Source organism: Phycodurus eques, chromosome 12, assembly GCF_024500275.1.
Source record: "Phycodurus eques isolate BA_2022a chromosome 12, UOR_Pequ_1.1, whole genome shotgun sequence".
Taxonomy (NCBI): Eukaryota; Metazoa; Chordata; class Actinopteri; order Syngnathiformes; family Syngnathidae; genus Phycodurus; species Phycodurus eques.
In genome coordinates, this window is record NC_084536.1 from 21,581,313 (window position 1) to 21,600,957 (window position 19,645).

A 19,645-nucleotide genomic window follows, 5' to 3' on the forward strand; every position below is an offset into this window, starting at 1 on the left:
ACGATTGCTGGCCCTCACCGTTTTTCGAGCAGTTAAGGGTAGAAAATATCACTCTTAACAAACTACACCATAATCTTTTGAGCGGGCTACATGTACATTGATTTTTAACATCTTAACCCAATGTCTTTGTAAAACGTGAGCGACACCACTCAATGAGAGAACAAAAATCGGCACGTGTGCTTACTGCTCTTATGGCGTGTGTGGTGTACTCAAGACAACCAAGACCTCACATAACAATATCGCCATTAAAAACATGTCGAGTGTCTCCTTCCAAATCAGGCTGTGCAATCATAAATACTCAACAGTTTAAAATTTACGATTCTCATGGTCAAATCAGTCTTACCACAACCCACACCACAGGATAATGCCTCAGGACAATCTTTCAGGGACATCAGATAATCAGGCTTTTGCTGACTTTGATTGCAAGCGTGGGAAAATGCTCCAATTTGGCCCGATTATCGTTAAGCGTGTGAACCCAGCTTCAAGCAGAACATGACGTCATCTATGACGAGTTGAGTCCTCTCTATTGCACAAGTCCTCTGGGCTGCACCACTACGCTCAATTTGACACTGGCATGGAGGCAGGAGATTAGAACAGTCAACAATATTAATTAATCAATTAATCAATCGTTAATTTTCCTAATGGTAGATTAACGAAACATAGTTCAATGCCCATCCCATGTGAAGGTTCAAAAGTCTGTAAAATCAAGGAATAAAAGTTAATCAACGTATTTAACAGAATGTCCTCAATTATGTCTAAATAAACTACACTTTATGTCCTTTTTAAATTCTTCTAATCATCTGCACATTCAACTATTTAAGAAACATTGTTGAAAAGGAGAGAGGGGGGACTACAGTCATCTTAAATATGAAATAAAATAGAGAGTAGATAATAATTCTTAATAATAATGAGGGTACATAAATATTCATAAAAGTCTTCACAAAGCATTTAAGACGTGTTCACAACTTTCTAGATCTCAGATTTTTTTTTTTTTTTTTTTTTTTTTTAAATACAGGACAATGTCGTTCGAAGCCCCTTAAATATGACAACTCTTTAGGCACTTGTAACATTCAAATAAGACTGAACAGTTACAATAACAGTTCAGTCCTCGTAGATCACGCTTCAGTTTGAATATACATTGAATAAACTAACGCTTATGGAAAATGCCTATAATTCTGACCGATCATTCAATTTTAAATATCTTATTTTGGGGGTGGGGGGGTTGAATGTGTTCCCTTAGAAAGCACATTTGATTGGGTCGACACCGGCTAACAGACTTTCAATGCAATGCAAAGGCACACCAGGTGGAGGAGCACTGCTCACTGTGGATAAAAGCCTGTACACTGAGGGCCATCTTGATATAATTTAAAATAAGTGCTTTTCGCTAGTCGCTAATAAAACAATTGAATCTGGCACAAGGTCAAACAATCATTACTGTTACAAAGAAACGACGCATTCAAGAAAGTGAACAATCTCTAACATGGTTGTTACCCCTTTACAATGGACACTGCCATGATGTACACACACCCAACATGACTATTTACATCATTACAATGTCAGCTAACATTTCTATCTGTTAGAATCTGTCAGTACGTTCCTGTTTATATGGTTCTGACTATGTTATGTTACTTTTCCCCCAGTTGCTTCGGGAATGAATACAACGCGGATGATTTACAGTTGCAAAGGCATGTACAGCATGTCCATGCATAGGGTCTTGTTGTGTGACACGTACAATCCTTAATGGGATACCGTACTGTATGTGGTGATGTACTCCACTGGTGATGCTTCATCAGCATGCAGCTTGCTGCAGGCAACGAGCGCCGTGAACACGGTATGTACAGATGGGCTGCTCTGGATCTTTGTGGCACTCAGTCCTGTTTCTGGTGGTTACTTGAGAATAATCTGTTTCAGAAAGAGGGTAGAAACATGACAAAAATGTCGGTGTGCTCTTAGATATCCATCAATGTTGTGTGGACATAGAAGAGATTGGGTAAAATTTGTACGATGTGGATGGACATTTTACCAGTTTTTCGCCTTTTTAAAGGGGACATATGGAAAATACTTTTTAATATGCAAATACAGTATAGCTGGGAGAAGATCCACAGCTACTTTCAAGCGACACCAGACAATACAAAATGCAGCCATTGGGGCACAAGTTTGCTTATCACAAAATAATTCACATTTGTTTTTCTATTTGAATATTAAGTCGTTTAAATGTGTCACAATTGCTAACTTGTCGCTCTTTCAACTCTTGACGATGGTGTTCAGCGAACTGTTTAGCCATACTGTATGTTATATCAGGCTTTGCAGACTCAATTTGTAGTATCTTGAAGATTGCCCGAACTGTCAGCCTGTAAGCAAAATGTCATTTTTTTATTTTATTTTTTTACCGAACGTGAAAGCTTGTGGCCATTCGTTTCCCTTTCCGAACACACGCTCTGGAGAGTGCCGCTTTTTGCGAGGTGCCGCCCACTACGGACGCACGCAGACTGCTGCCTAAAGCCAACTCAGTTGTCACTCTTAAAATACCGGTACTGAAGAACAAGAAACTGTACGTTGTGTAATATAAACAAAGCTATTGCGTTTTAATTTGGTTAAGATCTTTGTGCCCCAGGATTATTTTGTCCCTTTTTGATCTTTAAAGAATTAAGAAAATAAAATATATTCCAACCGATACGATCAACTGAAAACCGGCCATGATTTCTGATCACGTGATTGGATCGAAGACAACTCTCCTTCAAGGTATTTTCTTTTCATATTTTCCCCCCAAATTTTGCACAGATTCGAAATTGTATGACTTTTGTTCCCCCGTTTGTACTTGCAACCTGGGAGAACACTTGGGAAATATTACAATCTGGGTAATGAGAAAGATGTTGAGAAAAGCCAAAAGGAGTGTGAAAATTGCAACAAGTTTGCAGATGTCTCTACAAGTGTTGCCTGTCCTTGTAGAAGTAGCTGATCTACAGGCAACATGAAGCTCAATGACAGCCGATGCAAGCAGGGAAACAAAGCGATTCTTTCAATTTAAAAGAGCCCAAGGTTGTCTCGACTAAAAGCTTCCAAAGGAAAAATAAAAAGAAAAGAAGGAGCAAACCTGATTGGCTGGCGCTGTTGCTGCGTAGGGGACACTTGTGGCGGGAGAAGTTGCTGCAGCGACACTAGCAGGCGTAGCACTGTACATCATGGGGACTGGCTCAGGAAGGGGGAACCATGGAAGCAATGAAAAGGCAGGTGGAGCATTATGGTAACCATAGCGACGTACGTCTGCCCCTTATTTTTGCCAGGCAAATACGAAATGACGTTAGCAGCGAGGCGTCACTGGGTTAGAGCCGCAGCTGGCATGAGATTACACAGCGGAGCGAGGCAGCGATGGGAATATAAAGGGAGGACTGATCAGAAGGGCAATTAGGACATTTATTTGACTTTCAAGAAGCAACATGTATAGCAGCACCACTAAATATTACCAAAGCTTTTTTTGTTTGTTTTCGTTTTTAATAAGAAGTATATTTATTAAAATATTACTCTTGTAAAATGTCCTCAATACACTCGCCAGTCAAGTTAGGTACACCACAAAAAATAAAAAATAAATGTATGGATTTTATTTAAATACATATTAATTCACATACATGCGCAATGCAATAAATGAGAATAACATGGAAAAGGAAATGTATTTCAGTAGTTTAATTCAAAAAGTAAAACTCATTAGATTCATTAAACATTGAAAATGGATTTCAGAAGTCCAATTTTTACCTAATTTCGAGAACAAAAACCATGTTGATTGTTTCTTATGTAATATTACAATTTCTTGAGATGGTGACCTTTGCATTTTCATTAGCGGTAAGCAATCACCATCTAAAAATCTAAAACCATGAAATATTCCCAAGACACATTGTCTAGTGAATCTATATATGAGTTTTACTGATTGATTTTAATTACTGTAATAAATTAGGTTTTTGGCGATTCTAATTTATTGAAATGCACCTGGCTGTATATATTTAATCCATCCATCCATTTTCTGAGCCGCTTCTCCTCACTAGGGACGCGGGCATGCTGGAGCCTATCCCAGTTGTCATCGGGCAGGAGGCGGGGTACACCCTGAACTGGTTGCCAGCCAATCGCAGGGCACATACAAACAAAAAACCATTCGCACTCACAGTCACACCTACGGGCAATTTAGAGTCTCCAATGAATGCATGTTTTTGGGATGTGGGAAGAAACCGGAGTGCCCGGAGAAAACCCAACGTAGGTACGGGGAGAACATGCAAACTCCACACAGGCGGGGATTGAACCCGGGTCCTCAGAACTGTGAGGCTGACGCTCTAACCAGTCGGCCACCATATACATTTAAAATTAAATACATTTATTAATCTTAAAATATTCAATTAATCAAAATTGAATTTATCATGGAACTAAAACAAAACACTTAAAAGTAGGCATTTCAAAGCCACTGTAAAAAAAAAAAAAACCCCAATCATTGTTAAATTAGCATAATACATCTCTTGACAGTCTTTGTCACAGCTCCACCATGTCATTACATAATGTGGGTGTACCTAATATAATGGCTGTAAACTGTATTTCTTTTTACATCCAAAATTTTTTAGTTTTGTCTTTCTATCATACCACATTACTGTTACTTTTTCATTTATTGTATTTCCAAAAGCTGAGGTAATATCTAATGAAATATTATTGGCATTTAACAAGTAGATGGTGCAAAGACAACATTGAAAAGAAATATGTGAAACATCTTGATTGCAATATGATTTTTGTTCTGACATTTGAGTGAGTTTAACCTGGCTTAGAATGGACAAGGCAAGACGAGGTACTTACCGACGCTGTTCGATGGAGTCATACACAAAACAGACCCTGTGTAGGTACAATGAAAAGAGATGAAATGTTAATAAAAAATCTGCAGTTCTTCGAGTCAACTGTACTAGTTCAGAGTTTCTTATGAAAGGAAAACAGAAGAAAATACAGTAGGGTGGCCAAATAAGCAGTTGTCATGTCAACATGTTGCTAGGTAGCAGCCTTGTCTTGTTTGGTCCTGCTTGCTGAATGTCAGCGTCTGTGGGACTGCAATGTCACGATGGTTGAAGAGCAGTCGTGGCTGATTACGTTCATTAGCGAGAAGCAACTGTACTAGCTCAGAGTTGCTTTGAAAGGAAAACAGAAGAAAATACAGTAGGGTGGTCAAATAAGCAGTTGTCATGTCAACATGTTGCTAGGTAGCAGCCTTGTCTTGTTTGGTCCTGCTTGCTGAATGTCAGCGTCTGTGGGACTGCAATGTCACGATGGATGAAGAGCAGTTGTGCCTGATTACGTTCATTAGCGAGAAGCAATTTCGTAGGACCGATGTAAAATAGTGCTCACCTCAACGTGAGGTGACTGGCCTCAGAATGAATAAAGGAGCCTTTTCTACAATCCCTCACTACAAAAATGGCATTTAGTTTTGATTGACACTGTATGGTTGTTTGTTTATATGTCCCCTGCGAGTGGTTGGAAAATGAATATAAGAGATCTATTAAATTTAACAGTATGTTCGTTTTTGTGCCCAACTGGTTCCCAGTAATTCGATTCCTAAGAATCGTTTGTTGGCTTGCCTGACGATTCTGCTTATTGATTCCTCTTAGAATATGAATAAAAATAAAAAATGAATTAATTGACCGGGACTCAACTGCTGATAGGTCACTCATGCGCCTTGTTCTCAGGTGTGATTCGACTGACACAGAGGGAAAAGTAGGGAGCGAGAGGAGAAAAAAAAAAAAAAAAAAAAAAGAGAACTAGCACGGTGACCGGGGCTTGGCTGCTGGTGAGGCTGCTTAAAGCACCTCGTTCTCAGCTGTGATTGGGCTCCAGTCAGATAATAACAGAAGAGCAAGGAGAAGAAATAAAATTAAGTGTTGATAACCGGCCGTCACGTCTCCACTGACTGGTAAATTGTATTAGTTGGGCTTAAGAACCCAAATATTTAATTCTCTGGACCAACAGAGTGGAACTGGACAATTTCATAGTCAGGGCTCGAGACTGCGACCAAATTGTGTGATTAAAAATTTCATCGTCGCATTTGCACGAGTGCATGCTTTGATGGTTGAAAGTCGCTATCGGCACGCTCACCGAGAAAGAAAGAAAGAGAGAAAGAAGGAGAGAGAGAGAGAGAGAGAGAGAGAGAGAGAGAGAGAGAGAGTGCACTGTGACGCCGTCTCGATCTTTGTCATGAGTTCCATTTGAATTAAAAGTGACCCGCTGCAATATGATTGGCTGCCTGCTGCAACATAATTGACTGCTTCTTCCAGAGAGGACCACTATGTACCACTAACTGCAAAGATTGCCTGCTTAATTTGTCAGTCTTTAGTAATAACCTAACCCATACTTTTAATTCACTCATTATTAAAAACAAAGTCATGTGCTAAGGTTTTAATAACTTTGTTATGAAGCTAGCAAAGCTAACCTATCTATATCTAAACTCTGTTTGTAGCATAGACATATGAAGTTACTGTATGTGCAAAGTTAAAAAGTCCCGACTCATTTAAAGAGGATTGTATGGGAAAACAAACTATCATTAAATAAAGTGCAATAATTGCAGTAGAAAAGATTTATCTGTGTGCTGTTTGTGACAATGATTTTAAATAGCTAAACAATAATTTTATATAGTGGTGGTCCACTCTATCTTATGGTTGTGGTAATGCTCAAAATTAACAGATTTTTGCAGGGGAGGAGGTTTAGGAGGCCTCACCATAAAAACTGGCTCCTCTGAGTGGAACAAATGATCAAATAAAAGTAAAGACCTGTTTTGTCTGCTACTGTAACGTCTTATTCACAGTGACATATTTAGCAAATATCATATCTCGAGTCACTGTCAATCGAAACTATGGTATGCCATGGTCATGCTGCACCTCCTCAAAAAATGGTGCGACCAAATCATGTGATTCGGCCGAATCATAAATCTACTAGTGCAAAGTTTAGTGTAGATCCCTGATAAGGCACTGTGATCTCTTGTAAGGTACGCAAAACCTGCAATGAACCTTTTGAGTCTCTTGACGAACTTTGAGAAATAGTCGCCCAATTTTTTATTTCCACCGCCTAACGATACATTGGATCATGAGTGCATACTGGATATGCTGTCTTTTCTGTCTAAAGTCTAAATAAAGATATTTAAGAGTTAAAGCAAACAAACCCATTTGTTTTATTTCATTCCCTCACTCAGTATAGAGAATCGATTGGGGTATTGATAATTTTTAATCAATTCCGATCCAGAGTAAAGGGTATTTTAATATTTCAGACAATATTTGATTTAAAGAGAATTAGAAACGGAATTGAATCCTTTCTCATGTTGAACACTCGAAAATGTTGACACCATGCTCCGTCTACATTCGGTGGCGTAGGCAAAAAAAAACTATTGTCTGCTCTATCGTCATCCTGAGCTTCACCACTTCCCGTGTGTGTGATTAATTGCAGGATTGGACCTAGGCATATTGGAGCAAGCCAGCCACTACACCCCATCCAACCAATTAGCAACTACCCATTCTTCAACCGGTCTTGGACTCCACCACACTGCCAGACCGTCAACACCCTTCGTCGGGATTACTGCATCCAGCCATTTATTAAATTCAAATTTATATTGTGCAATACTTACCTTGTCCTGTTCTGCACTCTGTTCCCAGCCTGCCTGACCTCTGGTCTCCACTTGCTTTCCTGCTTCAGATCCTGTTTCCTGCCTGCCTGGACCCTGCACCTGGATTCCTCCCACCCTCTCTGAACAGGAGCCTTTCCCTCCAGCCACAACAATATCCACATGTAACCATAAATATCTCCGCATCATAACCTGCTGTTAAACTATCTTATCTGCACTTGGGTCCTCCTCACAATCCTAACCATGACCATCATAAATCCTTCGTCATACAGAACCATGTGCCCTTTTTATCTCAATAGATGTGATGCACTTAATGACTATGAATGTAAACATATAGCACATGCGTATTTAATGCAAACAACAGGGCCAAATTTCCTAAACTATTCTCTGTCAGAGTGATGGATTGAACATTTTTGTAGGGAAAATCCTGACGAGTGAGTCAATGCGTACCTGCAGGGTAGAATGCAGCCGTGGGCTGCTGCAGCTGCGTGTTGGCTAGAGCCTGTTGGTAGTGCAGCAAACTGGGGGTGAGCAGCGAGCTGGCCCAGTTGCTCTTCTCCAGAGCTGCTCTCTTTGGTAGCGGTTGCAGGATGCTGTGCGGGAAGCCCTGAAAAGCAAACACAACTAATTTAAGGACATACTCTTTGATTATTTGGTGGTCAAAAAAAAAAAAAAAAAAAAAAAACATGACTACACAACAAATGTAACTGTTAATTACAAAGCATGCACTCATGGTTTCAGGATACAAATACGAATGGAAATAATGTATCACATTAACTCTATTGAGATTGACACAAATGAGACTACAGAAAGCTCACAGTGACAGAATGACACGTTATCACAGTATCATTTACTGGCTACATGCAAAGCAAAAGGTGAAAATACCAGGTCTACAGTTGCCTCGAGGGGTCGCTTCATTGCTTTGGCAGTCGACTGAGTCTTTTAAGAGCGGACAGCGAGCACATGATGGCAGTGGGCCAATGGGGGGTCAAGCGTATTAACATACAGCAAGCAGAGGTGCATCATGGGGGACAGCGTTGTGCATAGATGAGAAGGGGGAAAACAAAAATAAGCTGAATGTAGTATACCACATAAAACACAGTATGCATGCACAGTAACCACTCACTGACTAAATATAAACACCTGACGGTCAGCGTGTGCCATTTGTTATTCAGTAGGTCTACAGTTCTACAGATCCATCATTCTAGATACTGTGGCCGTCTTTGTTAAACACTAATATAGGAGCTGTTAAAGAGTATGGCAACATGGATTAAACACAACCAGCATGTGTTTATGGGGGCACTGCATTAGGGATGGGCATAATAACCAATTAGTCAATTGACTGATTGTTATGTAGAAAAGGGTGTCAATTAATTGTCTCTCGAAACAATCGAGGCAAAATGGAGTGCCAGGAGGTGCGCTGTTGATGCAGTCTCAACTAGTTTGTGACCTGAAGAACAAAAGGAGCAACTGACACTCATAAGCAAATGGGAGTTCAGAACATTCAAAGAGAGCAGGAGAGAGAGATTTTCCCATCCCTCGATTCCGACCCATCACAACGAACGAAAAAAGGAATAGTGAGTTTACCCAGGCTAGTGAAGTTAGCATGCAGGCTAGTCAAGTTAGCACATCAGTATCTTTACATAATTTCATCTGTGGACTGTTTCCATGTTAACATGTTTCGATTTGTGAACAAACAGTACATAGGTACATATTTATATTATTTTGTTTCATGTCTTATGTATATTTAACATTTAGTTGGGCCTGAAGCATTGAATGTGAAGGACATATTTTTGATAACTGGCACAAAAGAACATTTCATTTAAATCTTACGTTCCCCTGTGGTCCAATTAAGTGACATGCCCATCCTTAAAATGCAAACACCATGTCATTGAAAATAAAAGCAAGGTTACACAAACACACTGAATGTATAAAACATCATGACAACACAGACTCTACAAAGCTGTGTTAACAGACGACCAAAATGAGAGCCAGGTTAGGACTTTGGGTGCAACAGCAGCTGTCTCATATTTGTTTGGTTAACATTAAGATAGCAAGCTAAAATTACCCATACTGTAAATATTAAAGCCATGCAGTAAAGTATAAAATAAGTGATAGGGAGTAACATATATGATGGTTTACATTTTAAACAACACAGATGGTCTATGGAGAACATGTATAGCACACATAAAAGAACACAATTTAGTTAAACTCTATGACTTTCATTCTGAATTCAGTTTATAGCTAAATACAAATAAGACTTTGAATGTTATAGAGACGAAATTACATTATGTCACTGTTGCTAGCTACCATTAAATATAATTTAAATAAGATCATTCTTGGAAAGGAAAGGACCTGGGTGCCTTACCACGGCTGCAGCTGTGGCCTGGGCCGCCATGGCTGTCTGATGTTGACCGGACTTAATTTTGGCCTGCAAGTGCGCAGGCGGGTGAAAATACTTGCACTTGTCGCGGCTGCACCGACTCTTGATGTAGTCCATGCAAACGGTGACGGTGTTGTCGACGGTGTCGATCATGGGGCTGTCGCTAGGGTGGGCGAAGCGGCAGTCGGTCTCCCCCCGAGCACAGGTCCCCCGCTGGAACTCCCGACACACCTGCAATCAGAGCGACATGCCAATAAATGGGCTTCTGTTATTTTCCAATGGTTTCGAAACCCAAACAATCAGGTGTCAAGTAGTGTGTTTGATCGCAGAGGTTCGACCGTACCTCCAGTTTGTCAGTGCGCTGGAGCTTCTGCGAGGGTGAAGAAGAAGGCGAGCTCTGGACAGTGACAGGTTGGCTCCCTGAAACCAGAACCTGGCTGCTCGGGAGGATGTCTGTGGAAAGCAGGCCCATCCCGTGGCTCAGAGGTGTCAAGTAGGAACCGTAGCCGAGACCAGTGTTAGTGCCAAGACCCTGTATCACAGGAAAGGAAGGCTGGAAGGTAATAGGACCAACAGGGAGTGGCGTTGCTCTTCCTCAATTTGGGGCACTTACCACAGACTGCAGGCTGGCTGTAGGGATCATAATCTGCATCTGCTGGGCGAGCACTGCAGCTGCTGTCTTCTGCTGAATGAGATTGTTGCGCCCGTTTATTTCCAACTGGGTCTTTAAGTGTGAAGGAGGATGAAGGTACTTGCAGTTCTCTCTCGAGCATCGGCCCTGCATTCAGAGAGAGTAAATTCAGCTCCAATTTAAAATCTTCCCCTCTGAGCACAAGTTTCCCGGCAAAATTCCATCGTCTGAATTGACCATGAGGGATTATCGCCACACTCCTCCATAGTGACAGTGGTGTTATCAGCATGTTCATCACAATGACGTGGCGGCTAGTTCTTGCTTGTGGTTACTGAGGCTTATGGTTCACACCATGTGAGGAAATGTTTCCGGAGTAAGGCTGAGGGAAAAAAAAAAAGTCGACCACAAAAATAAGTTGTCCCGAAATTTTTGCCTTGAAACTCCGCCGGAACCGTGTTTGCAACAACACGTCAGTGTTTTCCACACAGACATTACTTGCAGACACCCGCACATCGACCGGGACAATGACGTTGACCTCCCCAACATGGCCACCAAGTAGGCACATCGGTTAACCTGGCTGCTACAGCGCACTGAAATATTTCCTCTTCATATCTATGATATCTATGGTTGGTAACTTGCGAGCACTGCTGTAATAAACTGCTGTAGTCAGAGGATGTTCAAGGTTCAAGATCAATTTAAACCAAAAAAGGATGAAAATAAAGTAGTATGCAATTACTCCAAAGCGGAGCTGGCGTACCACAGCAGCGTATGTTTTTTTCCTTATTAGCCAATGAAATATACCTACCATCACTCGTTAGAACTTAGAACATACTGTAACCCTACTATCAATAGTTAGAACGTACTGTATAGTGTTTGTAAACACTCTGCATTCAGTGATGCAGTGTGTGCTTGCAACAGGTGGGAGTGTGTAAAATATACTTTTTTAGGGAACAAAAACTGTATGACAAAGCATTATCAAGCTTCTCCTGTGCTTGCATCCTTATATAGGCTACAATATAGCCTCTATTATTATTATTACCATTATTATTGTATGTACAGATGCCTGGTCCTCTGCAGTTGACAAACTATACACCTCCGAGCCAATTAGGAACAGATACTGTCTGCAGTTGACTAAGCAAAAGCCTCTAATAAATGCCTTAACTGCAATAAAAGCCTGGCACTCTGCAGTTGACTAAATAAAGTAATAATACCCCTTAAAAAACACCTCATTCTCTGTGCCATTGACTAAATAATCCCTTCCTTCCAATGGTCGCCTTGTCCTCTGCAGTTGACTAAATAAAAGCCCCGTAATAAACCTTACCTCAAATATACACCTGGTACTCTCTGGATTTCATTACATAATAAAAGCCTCCCCTTTAACAAATGCCTTACCCTGAATAGACATCTAGTGCTCTCTGCAGTTGGCTAAATAAAGGCGTCCCCTCTAGTAAACGCCATGTATTCTCTGCAGTGGACTAAATAAACGTCTCCAATCTAACAAATGCTATGCAGTACTCCTAATACATGCCTAGTCCTCTTTGCTGTTGATTAAATAAAGGCTTATGCCTACTGTAATAAAATCTAGTCAATTTGTTCTGAAATGAGTATTACAGTACATATTGTGATTTTAGAATTGCGTGCTTAACTATTGCTTTAATGTAAAATGTCGCTTCAAGTGTCTTCACGCTGGTCACCCAGGGTGCAGTGTTACTGGCTAACATCTAAAAAGACATCAGCGCAGGATGTTTGCTTTTCAAAGTCATGGGGCGCCTATTTCAGGATCACATGGCAAGGGAGATGCCATTAGCGGACAAACCAGCTGATAGCTGGAAGCCACCAAAACCTCTACTTTTTAGCAACACCAGCAGCGGCTGCACTGAAAACGGAACAACGTGATCTTTCTTACTTTTAGCGAGTCAAAGCAGGCGATGACCCTCCCATTTTCCACTTGGCAGCTCTTTGGCGGGTGAGCAAATTTGCACTCCTCGTTGCTGCGTGAACAGTTTCCTCGCTGAAACTGGCGACACACTTCCAGGGTCAGCCATTTTGTGTCTCTCCCCGACGCCATGTCGTCAAAGGTTTTTGATCATAAACTGTTTATTATAAGACAATCGAGGTGCAGAAAGCGGAAGGCCGATCACAGTCCTCTCCTAAAACAAGCTGATGAGTCCTCCATGAGCCGGAGTGAGAGGGATCAGAATGAAGGTCACTGAGCTTGGAGATCGCCCATCCGTCATACACTACCACTCGTTGGCTTTTCTTTGGAAACTATGTGAGACCAGTTGCTTTTTTAGACCATTATCCTCCTTTGATGGTGTGCAAAGTGGCGGCCCCACAGGAAAAACAAGCTTTCCTGCAACTTCAAGCTGAGGATCTCTTCTTAAAGGCACTTATACTGGCGAGCTGAAAGACATAAAAACAGAAATATTACTTGCTCATTGGTCTACATTTGGCATAGCCACACGTGTCCACTGTAAACTATGCGTTTGAAGCAACAAGGCAATGGACCTTACATGGCCAATTGTCCAAATACATTTGAACGCCTGGAATATTGAGTTATCCTCCATAAAATTGATGGAATTCCTTTGTGGTATTTTAGTGAAATCTTAAAATAAATCTGGAGGACCGGTCTTCATTTTTCAAAAACCTTATTTGTCCATCCCATCTTTAACAGGCCATACGCCAGTTGCTGTAGCAAACTTTTTTTCCACATTATAATCAAATGTTATCATAGGCTCAGCTAAAACACTGTTATAATGTTGTTTCTCAGTCATCTCTATTTATATATGTCCATATACTGTACACATATATAGCTTACTGTCAGAGAACACAAGATACTTATTGTCACACCCAATTTCAATTCATGCATATTGTCATAAATTCAGGTCTGCTGATTTCTTTGTCAATTCTTTATGTCAGTTTATGTGTAATATATGTCAATGTGATGTTAAAACGTGATGTATATTAGTACATTTGTGTCCCGTGACTGTATATGAGTACATGTGGTGATCCCTGTTGTAGTATAACTATCTGTATTTCATATTGTTTTGTCTTCTGAGTGAAGGACCGAGCTATGCAAGTATTGTATAATAAGACAAGTATCTTTGTAATGCAGTCATGAATATGATTTCACGCTTGTTGCATTAGCAACAACTGTCGTCATGGACACACTTTTTGAGTTATGTCTATGGACAGATCATGACCCAGATACAGAACTGGATCATAATCAAAAGTTATTCAATTTGTTATCAAAGACACACGAAATGTAATTAGTCATTTCACAACTTTTCACACAACAAAAAAAGAAAAGCCAGATTCAGATTCAGATCATAATCAAGCAGTAATCAATTGGTGTCTTACTATCAAAGTCCTTAATGTATTAACAACGTACAGTGGACCCCCGCTACCAGCAGGGGATAGGGACCGGACCGGGACCATCGGACCATGAATAGCGAAAACCAGCATAATTGTTTTTTTTCTTTTTTAAAACCCCAAAAATTATTGAATAAGCGGGGATAAAATACCAACCAGTGTTTTTGGGGTTGGCTCCCCCCCAAAAATAAAAAAAATATATTCTAAAAATATAACTTTAAGAATGTGGAAACATTTGCAAAAAACAAAAAAATTGTGTTTAGCCTTGTTAGCTAGCTTTGCCAGATGGAGCTCATCGGTAGCTGGGGCGGTGCAGGCTGTAGTTTTTGCTTGTGTCATCACATCATCTTTCGGCCATCCTGTTTTGGTTACAAAAATATTACGGTCGAAAACCTAAAATGCACTTTTGGACCATTTTTGGATGAAAATCTTCAGTGACTAAATTTTTGTTGCATCCCTCGTATTGAAATATTTAAATAGAAATAGTTTTTGTCGCACTGTATCAATTAACTTCTGCTCCGTCTGGTGTGCCCGCCTTGGCCCCCAAGAGGCAGTACAAGACAGACAGACGGATACTTTTCATTCAGACGTCACAACTCATCACTACGGCACTAATATTAAATTGTTTTACCTAAAGGATATGGTGAGTACTGTTATAATGTCTGCCTAAATGTTCCTGAACCATTTGTGTTCAATTTGTTGCTTAAAGGGTTAAAGCATAGCAAAATAGATGCTTATTAACATTAGATTAAGTTATTGGGGACTTTCTTCAGGCAGTTTGGCTGTTTTAAATACACAAGGTATAATTCTGTTTGTGTAGTTTGACAGTAAACTTCAACTGGGGTTGGCGTTAAACAGCTTGAAGCATTTGGTTGATGAGTTGTTCAATATTTGCCCAACAGATGCTTTTTGTATTGAGTTTAGTTTAGTGCCACAATAAAGCGCTCGTATCTCAAGTCTGTGTTCACAAGTCAAAGCAAATAATCTTTTGGAACGATAGCGCGTCTTTCGAAAAACCCATAAGCCAATTCACTCGTATCTCAAGGCACCACTGTATTTTGAAGCAAAATGTGCTGCTGGTCTTGGATCCTCAAAGACCATAGAGAGGCCAAAACACATAGCAAAACACCAAAGAATTGGCCTTTGAAGAGCTCTGAGCCAAACCATACTGAATATCTGGTTAAACGAGGTCGTTGAATTGCAGTGATTATCTCAAAGTCATAAGTTCGTATGACAAAATATTAAGGAACCAGAATTTTTGCAGAGGTAAATTTTATTAGATTTGTTTTAAATAATTATCTAGCAAGGATGACAATTCAAAAGCAATACCTGACTTTTATCAGTCCATTTCCAGTAAAATTGTATTCATTATTAATTTCGTCACTCTCAAGTTATTTCAGTAACCATTGTGGCGTTTTATTAATTTTCAGTAACGGAAGGGTACCAACAGCTTTGCCTGTCTCTGGATACAGGTGGTAATAAAAGCAAGCAAACACACATCATCTCATAACTGTTTTTGTCTTGTTTGCTCTACATGGTCCAAGTGACACAATTCCAATTTTTCACTCGCAAGTGGTACAATTGGGATATGTGCCATGGCAGCTTAAAAAGAAAAAAATGCGCACAAATTGTATTGAGCCTGTCACAATATCATATTGAAACAGAAATTTGCGATACTCTTGACAGTAGTCCCCAACCTTTTTCCGCCAGGGACCGGACTGCATATATATATATATATATATATATATATATATATATACACACACACACACACACACACACACACACATTCACACACACACACACACAAACACACACATCTATTTTTTGACATTGGGATCCTGGAATTGCTTCACGACCATTTAGGTCAGCGGTATGGGAGCATTTCGGCTAGCCTGTTGAGAACAGTGTTGAAAATTGTGCAGTCGACAAGAGCTGCAAGTGTTTCAAAGAAACTTTCGTAAGTCATGTTGGAGACCAACTAAACATTTAATGTTTTTGTTCTGGCCATGACTGATTATGCACCTTTGAAGTGATTGATGTGTCATTTGATCAGACATTTATTTTGTTGCCTCTTTGAAAGTAGCTTATAGAATGTTCACAGCATGGTCGCTTCTTGCGCGGCGCCGTGCTCGCCTGTGTTCATCAGTTCATACAGTCCCTTCAGAATGCAATGACTGAGTATTGCGTAGTATGTGTGTTAATGTAATAAACTGTATGTGTGTATTTAATTACATTTGGCGATGTTTGCGGGTAAAGGCATGACGTTAAATCAATCAGTCAATTTTCCACTGTGATGGCATCATAACATTTGGGCCTGGCCTACAGGAAAGAGTTGTATATTATTTGTTGGCTGTATCCAATGTCGTGTCGCGAGAGAATTATCTATTTATTGCGTTTCGTGAATAAAGCAGTAAATAAACTTCCCACCATGAAATTGCATACTAAATCATACTATTTGTTAAAAAAAATGCAATTTGATTATTTTCCCAAATCGTTTACCCCTAGTCCTGATTGATGACAAGGTACCGTAATTTCTCGTGTATAATGCGCACCCATGATTAATGCGCAGTTTATCTCACAATTCTAGAAAACCCTTCAACCTAGGTATAATGAATTTTTACAATGCATGATTTTGCTTTTACCCATATATATTTACCCCAAAATATTAAGTATTATCTGTATTTTGTTAGTTTGTTTCAAATAATTATTCTGAAGTTAAGCACTTTATTTGAACACAATACTTTTTTTATTTACTTGCTCTTATTTTGAAATTCACAGCCCTACTTTTATTTAGTAAATGAGAAAACACAGTTGTGCTCATGTTTAATTACACAGGCAGAATTTGTAAATTGTGTACAATTCTTTAAAGAAAACATGAAGGACCAGGCGAAACACATTTAATTTTATTTTAATGGGATTCAAATTAAACATTTCAGAAAAGCATTATCATTAAACAAACCATAACAATAAAGAAATTAATGATGGTTGTTGTTCAGTCATCAGTCATATTTAATATATTAATATATTTCACAAATTCTGTGTATGCAAACTCATGAGCACAACTCAAACTCATGAGCGCAAACTCATGGGCACAACTCTACATATATGCAGTCATATGTACCCCTGTCATATTGGAATGAAAGTGTAGGCTATACCTTTTTCATTACCACTCAGTGGCATACTAGAATAAAAGTGTACAACTTTTTCATAACCTCTAGGGGGCGGTGGCATATTGGAATGAAAGTGTACAGCTTTTCATAACCTCTAGATGGCAGCATAAATTTATAAAATGTGAAAGTCTTTTTCATTTTCTCCTATACATGTATAATGCACACTATTGACTTTTGACCATTTTTGGGGGGGGGAAATGCGCATCATACACGAGAAATTATGTTAGTTTTAATTGGGCCCAAATCATTAAAAGCTTAGTGGCTTCCCAGTGATGAGGACTTGCTAAGTGTGGCTAAAGGTTGAGCTACATAAACACACAATATTGTGGCTAACGAGAAAAGTGTGGACATAAACACACAATATTGTGGCTAACTAGAAAAGTGTGGCTAGGAGATTTTATACTACCACTCTGGCGAAGAGGTTTCATAGCTTTCATGACCCAATGCCAACCCTGGGTGTCTGTCAATGTGGTTTGATGCATTTATTTGGATGTATGTCACTAGAAATGTGCATGGAAATAGACAGTCCCAAAAAAAGATTCCAGGCATTAAACCTAATTTGGGCAATTGGATCTGCAGTATATATCCTGCCTTTGAAAAGAGTTTTGCCTTAAATGAGATGGCAAATATGTCGTGTTGACTGTGACATCATACACCTTTCACACTTCTGCAATTCTTAGTTAAGGGTGACCTCCATCTATAAAGAACACAAAGTAGGTAATACAATGTTTAAATATACGTGTAGGGTTAGTCAAACACAGAACAGGATACACACTCCTGTATTGCACACTTAGACGTGTGACACACACGGACTTGAAGCTGGGGGTGGGGGCGGAGGGATTACGTATCATATAAAATGCATGCTGAGAAGTTAGGTTTGACAAACGTGCAGGGCAGGCTTAAGTTTTCGCTCGAGTTAGTTGACCCGGAGCTTACTGTCGCGATCCTTCGTGAAATCCCATCGCACACAAGAGAACATTCCTTTGGGGCACAAGTCAGGAAATGAGCCCGGGGAAGAGACTTTACCTACCCATCTGCCCTCACTCACATGCAGCACGCCCATCCACAACTTCAGAGGCACTGAGGCACAGATTTACGAGACAATCAACGTGAATGAAAGAAAAACAACAACTCAGTAGGGAAATAATTTTCTCCTCGACAACAGGGAAACTGGAAAGACTCAGTCCAGCATTCCCAGCCTCCCCCTTTCCTGCCGGGAAGACCCTCCCAGTCTGGAATCAACCAATTGGAAACAAGAAATGGATACACAGAGTGAACGCTGTCTGCAAAAACGCTGCTGTTAGTTGAAATAAAAATGTTCCTTTCCAATTGGAGATGGAATGTCATGCCACTGGAATTCATCAAATTTGAATGCATTAATGTACAATTTATTTACAAAAAAACCCCGACAAAACCATGTTAAATCTTTTACTAAAAAGCACATTTGATAAATCCAATTATTAACAGAAAATACCAGAAGTTTGCTTCCTCACAGAATACACTAAGAGTTTGTTTCCCCTTATGACCATATGAGGCGTTTCCTTTGATAAAGAATTAATCATTTGCTAAACCGGCTCGGTTAATGTACAACTGATCAATCTGGACACAATTTAACCCCTATGAAAACAACCCCCTGCTTTGGCACAGATAACACTTTGTGTTGAAGATACACTAAGTTGAATTATTTGCATTTTCGAAGGAACTGGGGGACTCGACGACACGCCACTCAGAAGAAAACGTCACTAATACGACTTCAAAACGTCAGTTTAACAGCGTCACGGGCCTCTTTTATGCACTTTAGTACTCTAACATTTGGCGTGATTTTCTCAAAACGACAATATAGATTCTAATTCTGACGTAGCATTTAGCATTAGCACCCCCTCGGGGGTGGCTGCTTTAGCAAGACGCCTCCGCATACGTAATGACGACGTATTAGCCCTTAGCATGATGCTAACTCCGGTTAGCCAGGGGCGAGAAGTTGCTTACCTCATCGCCGCGGATGAACCGCTGCCCGCGGGGCTGGCGGGAGGGGTCGGGAGGGGGGTGCCACACCGCGCCACACAGCTCGGACACGGCGAGGAAAAGCCAACCGTGGGGCCGAGACGAGCGCTTGACAACCGCTTGACGGTGAGCGAAACGGTAGCTTTAGTGTTTCGGAAAACTACGGGGACGTCATTTTCCGACGGCCATCACTTTGTGACATTACACAGCTTTGAGCAACAAGCTCTTGACAGCTTACTGTACAGTCGCCGACGTGATGTCACGGAGGGGTGTGTGGAAGATCCGCCAAACTTAAAAACGCCAATAATTCACTTTGTATCGATTATCATAAAACAAAGCAGGTAATTTCGTAGCATAAATGTAAATATATACTCTATTGAGCCATTTTAGTCAAATCGATGTTGACTTTCTACAATGTATACGTAAGGACACCCCTCTGGAAATAGAGTGGTTCGGTC

At 40.2% G+C, this 19,645-nt stretch overlaps 1 protein-coding gene across 1 annotated transcript; it reads right to left on the reverse strand.

Annotated features, from left to right (window-relative positions):
* Positions 1–960: 960 nt before the first annotated feature.
* LOC133410312 (muscleblind-like protein 2a) lies at positions 961–19,395 on the reverse strand. The gene is made up of 9 exons (XM_061691297.1): positions 19,173–19,395; positions 12,548–13,044; positions 10,624–10,788; positions 10,354–10,542; positions 9,996–10,241; positions 8,513–8,566; positions 8,078–8,234; positions 4,828–4,863; positions 961–1,902 (listed from the first exon to the last, which is right to left on the reverse strand). Exons 2-9 carry the CDS (start codon positions 12,707–12,709, stop codon positions 1,790–1,792), a joined length of 1,122 nt encoding a protein of 373 aa, XP_061547281.1. The 5' UTR covers positions 12,710–13,044; positions 19,173–19,395; the 3' UTR covers positions 961–1,789.
* Positions 19,396–19,645: the final 250 nt, after the last annotated feature.

Excerpts from the sequence above, each read along its gene's own strand:
- LOC133410312 (XM_061691297.1), bottom strand. The coding sequence starts at position 12,709 with ATGGCGTCGGGGAGAGACACAAAATGGCTGACCCTGGAAGTGTGTCGC. Across the intron at positions 4,864-8,077 it reads GGCTGCATTCTACCCTGCAG|GGTCTGTTTTGTGTATGACT; the intron begins GTACGCATTGAC and ends GTACCTACACAG. Across the intron at positions 1,903-4,827 it reads GACTCCATCGAACAGCGTCG|ATTATTCTCAAGTAACCACC; the intron begins GTAAGTACCTCG and ends TTTCTGAAACAG.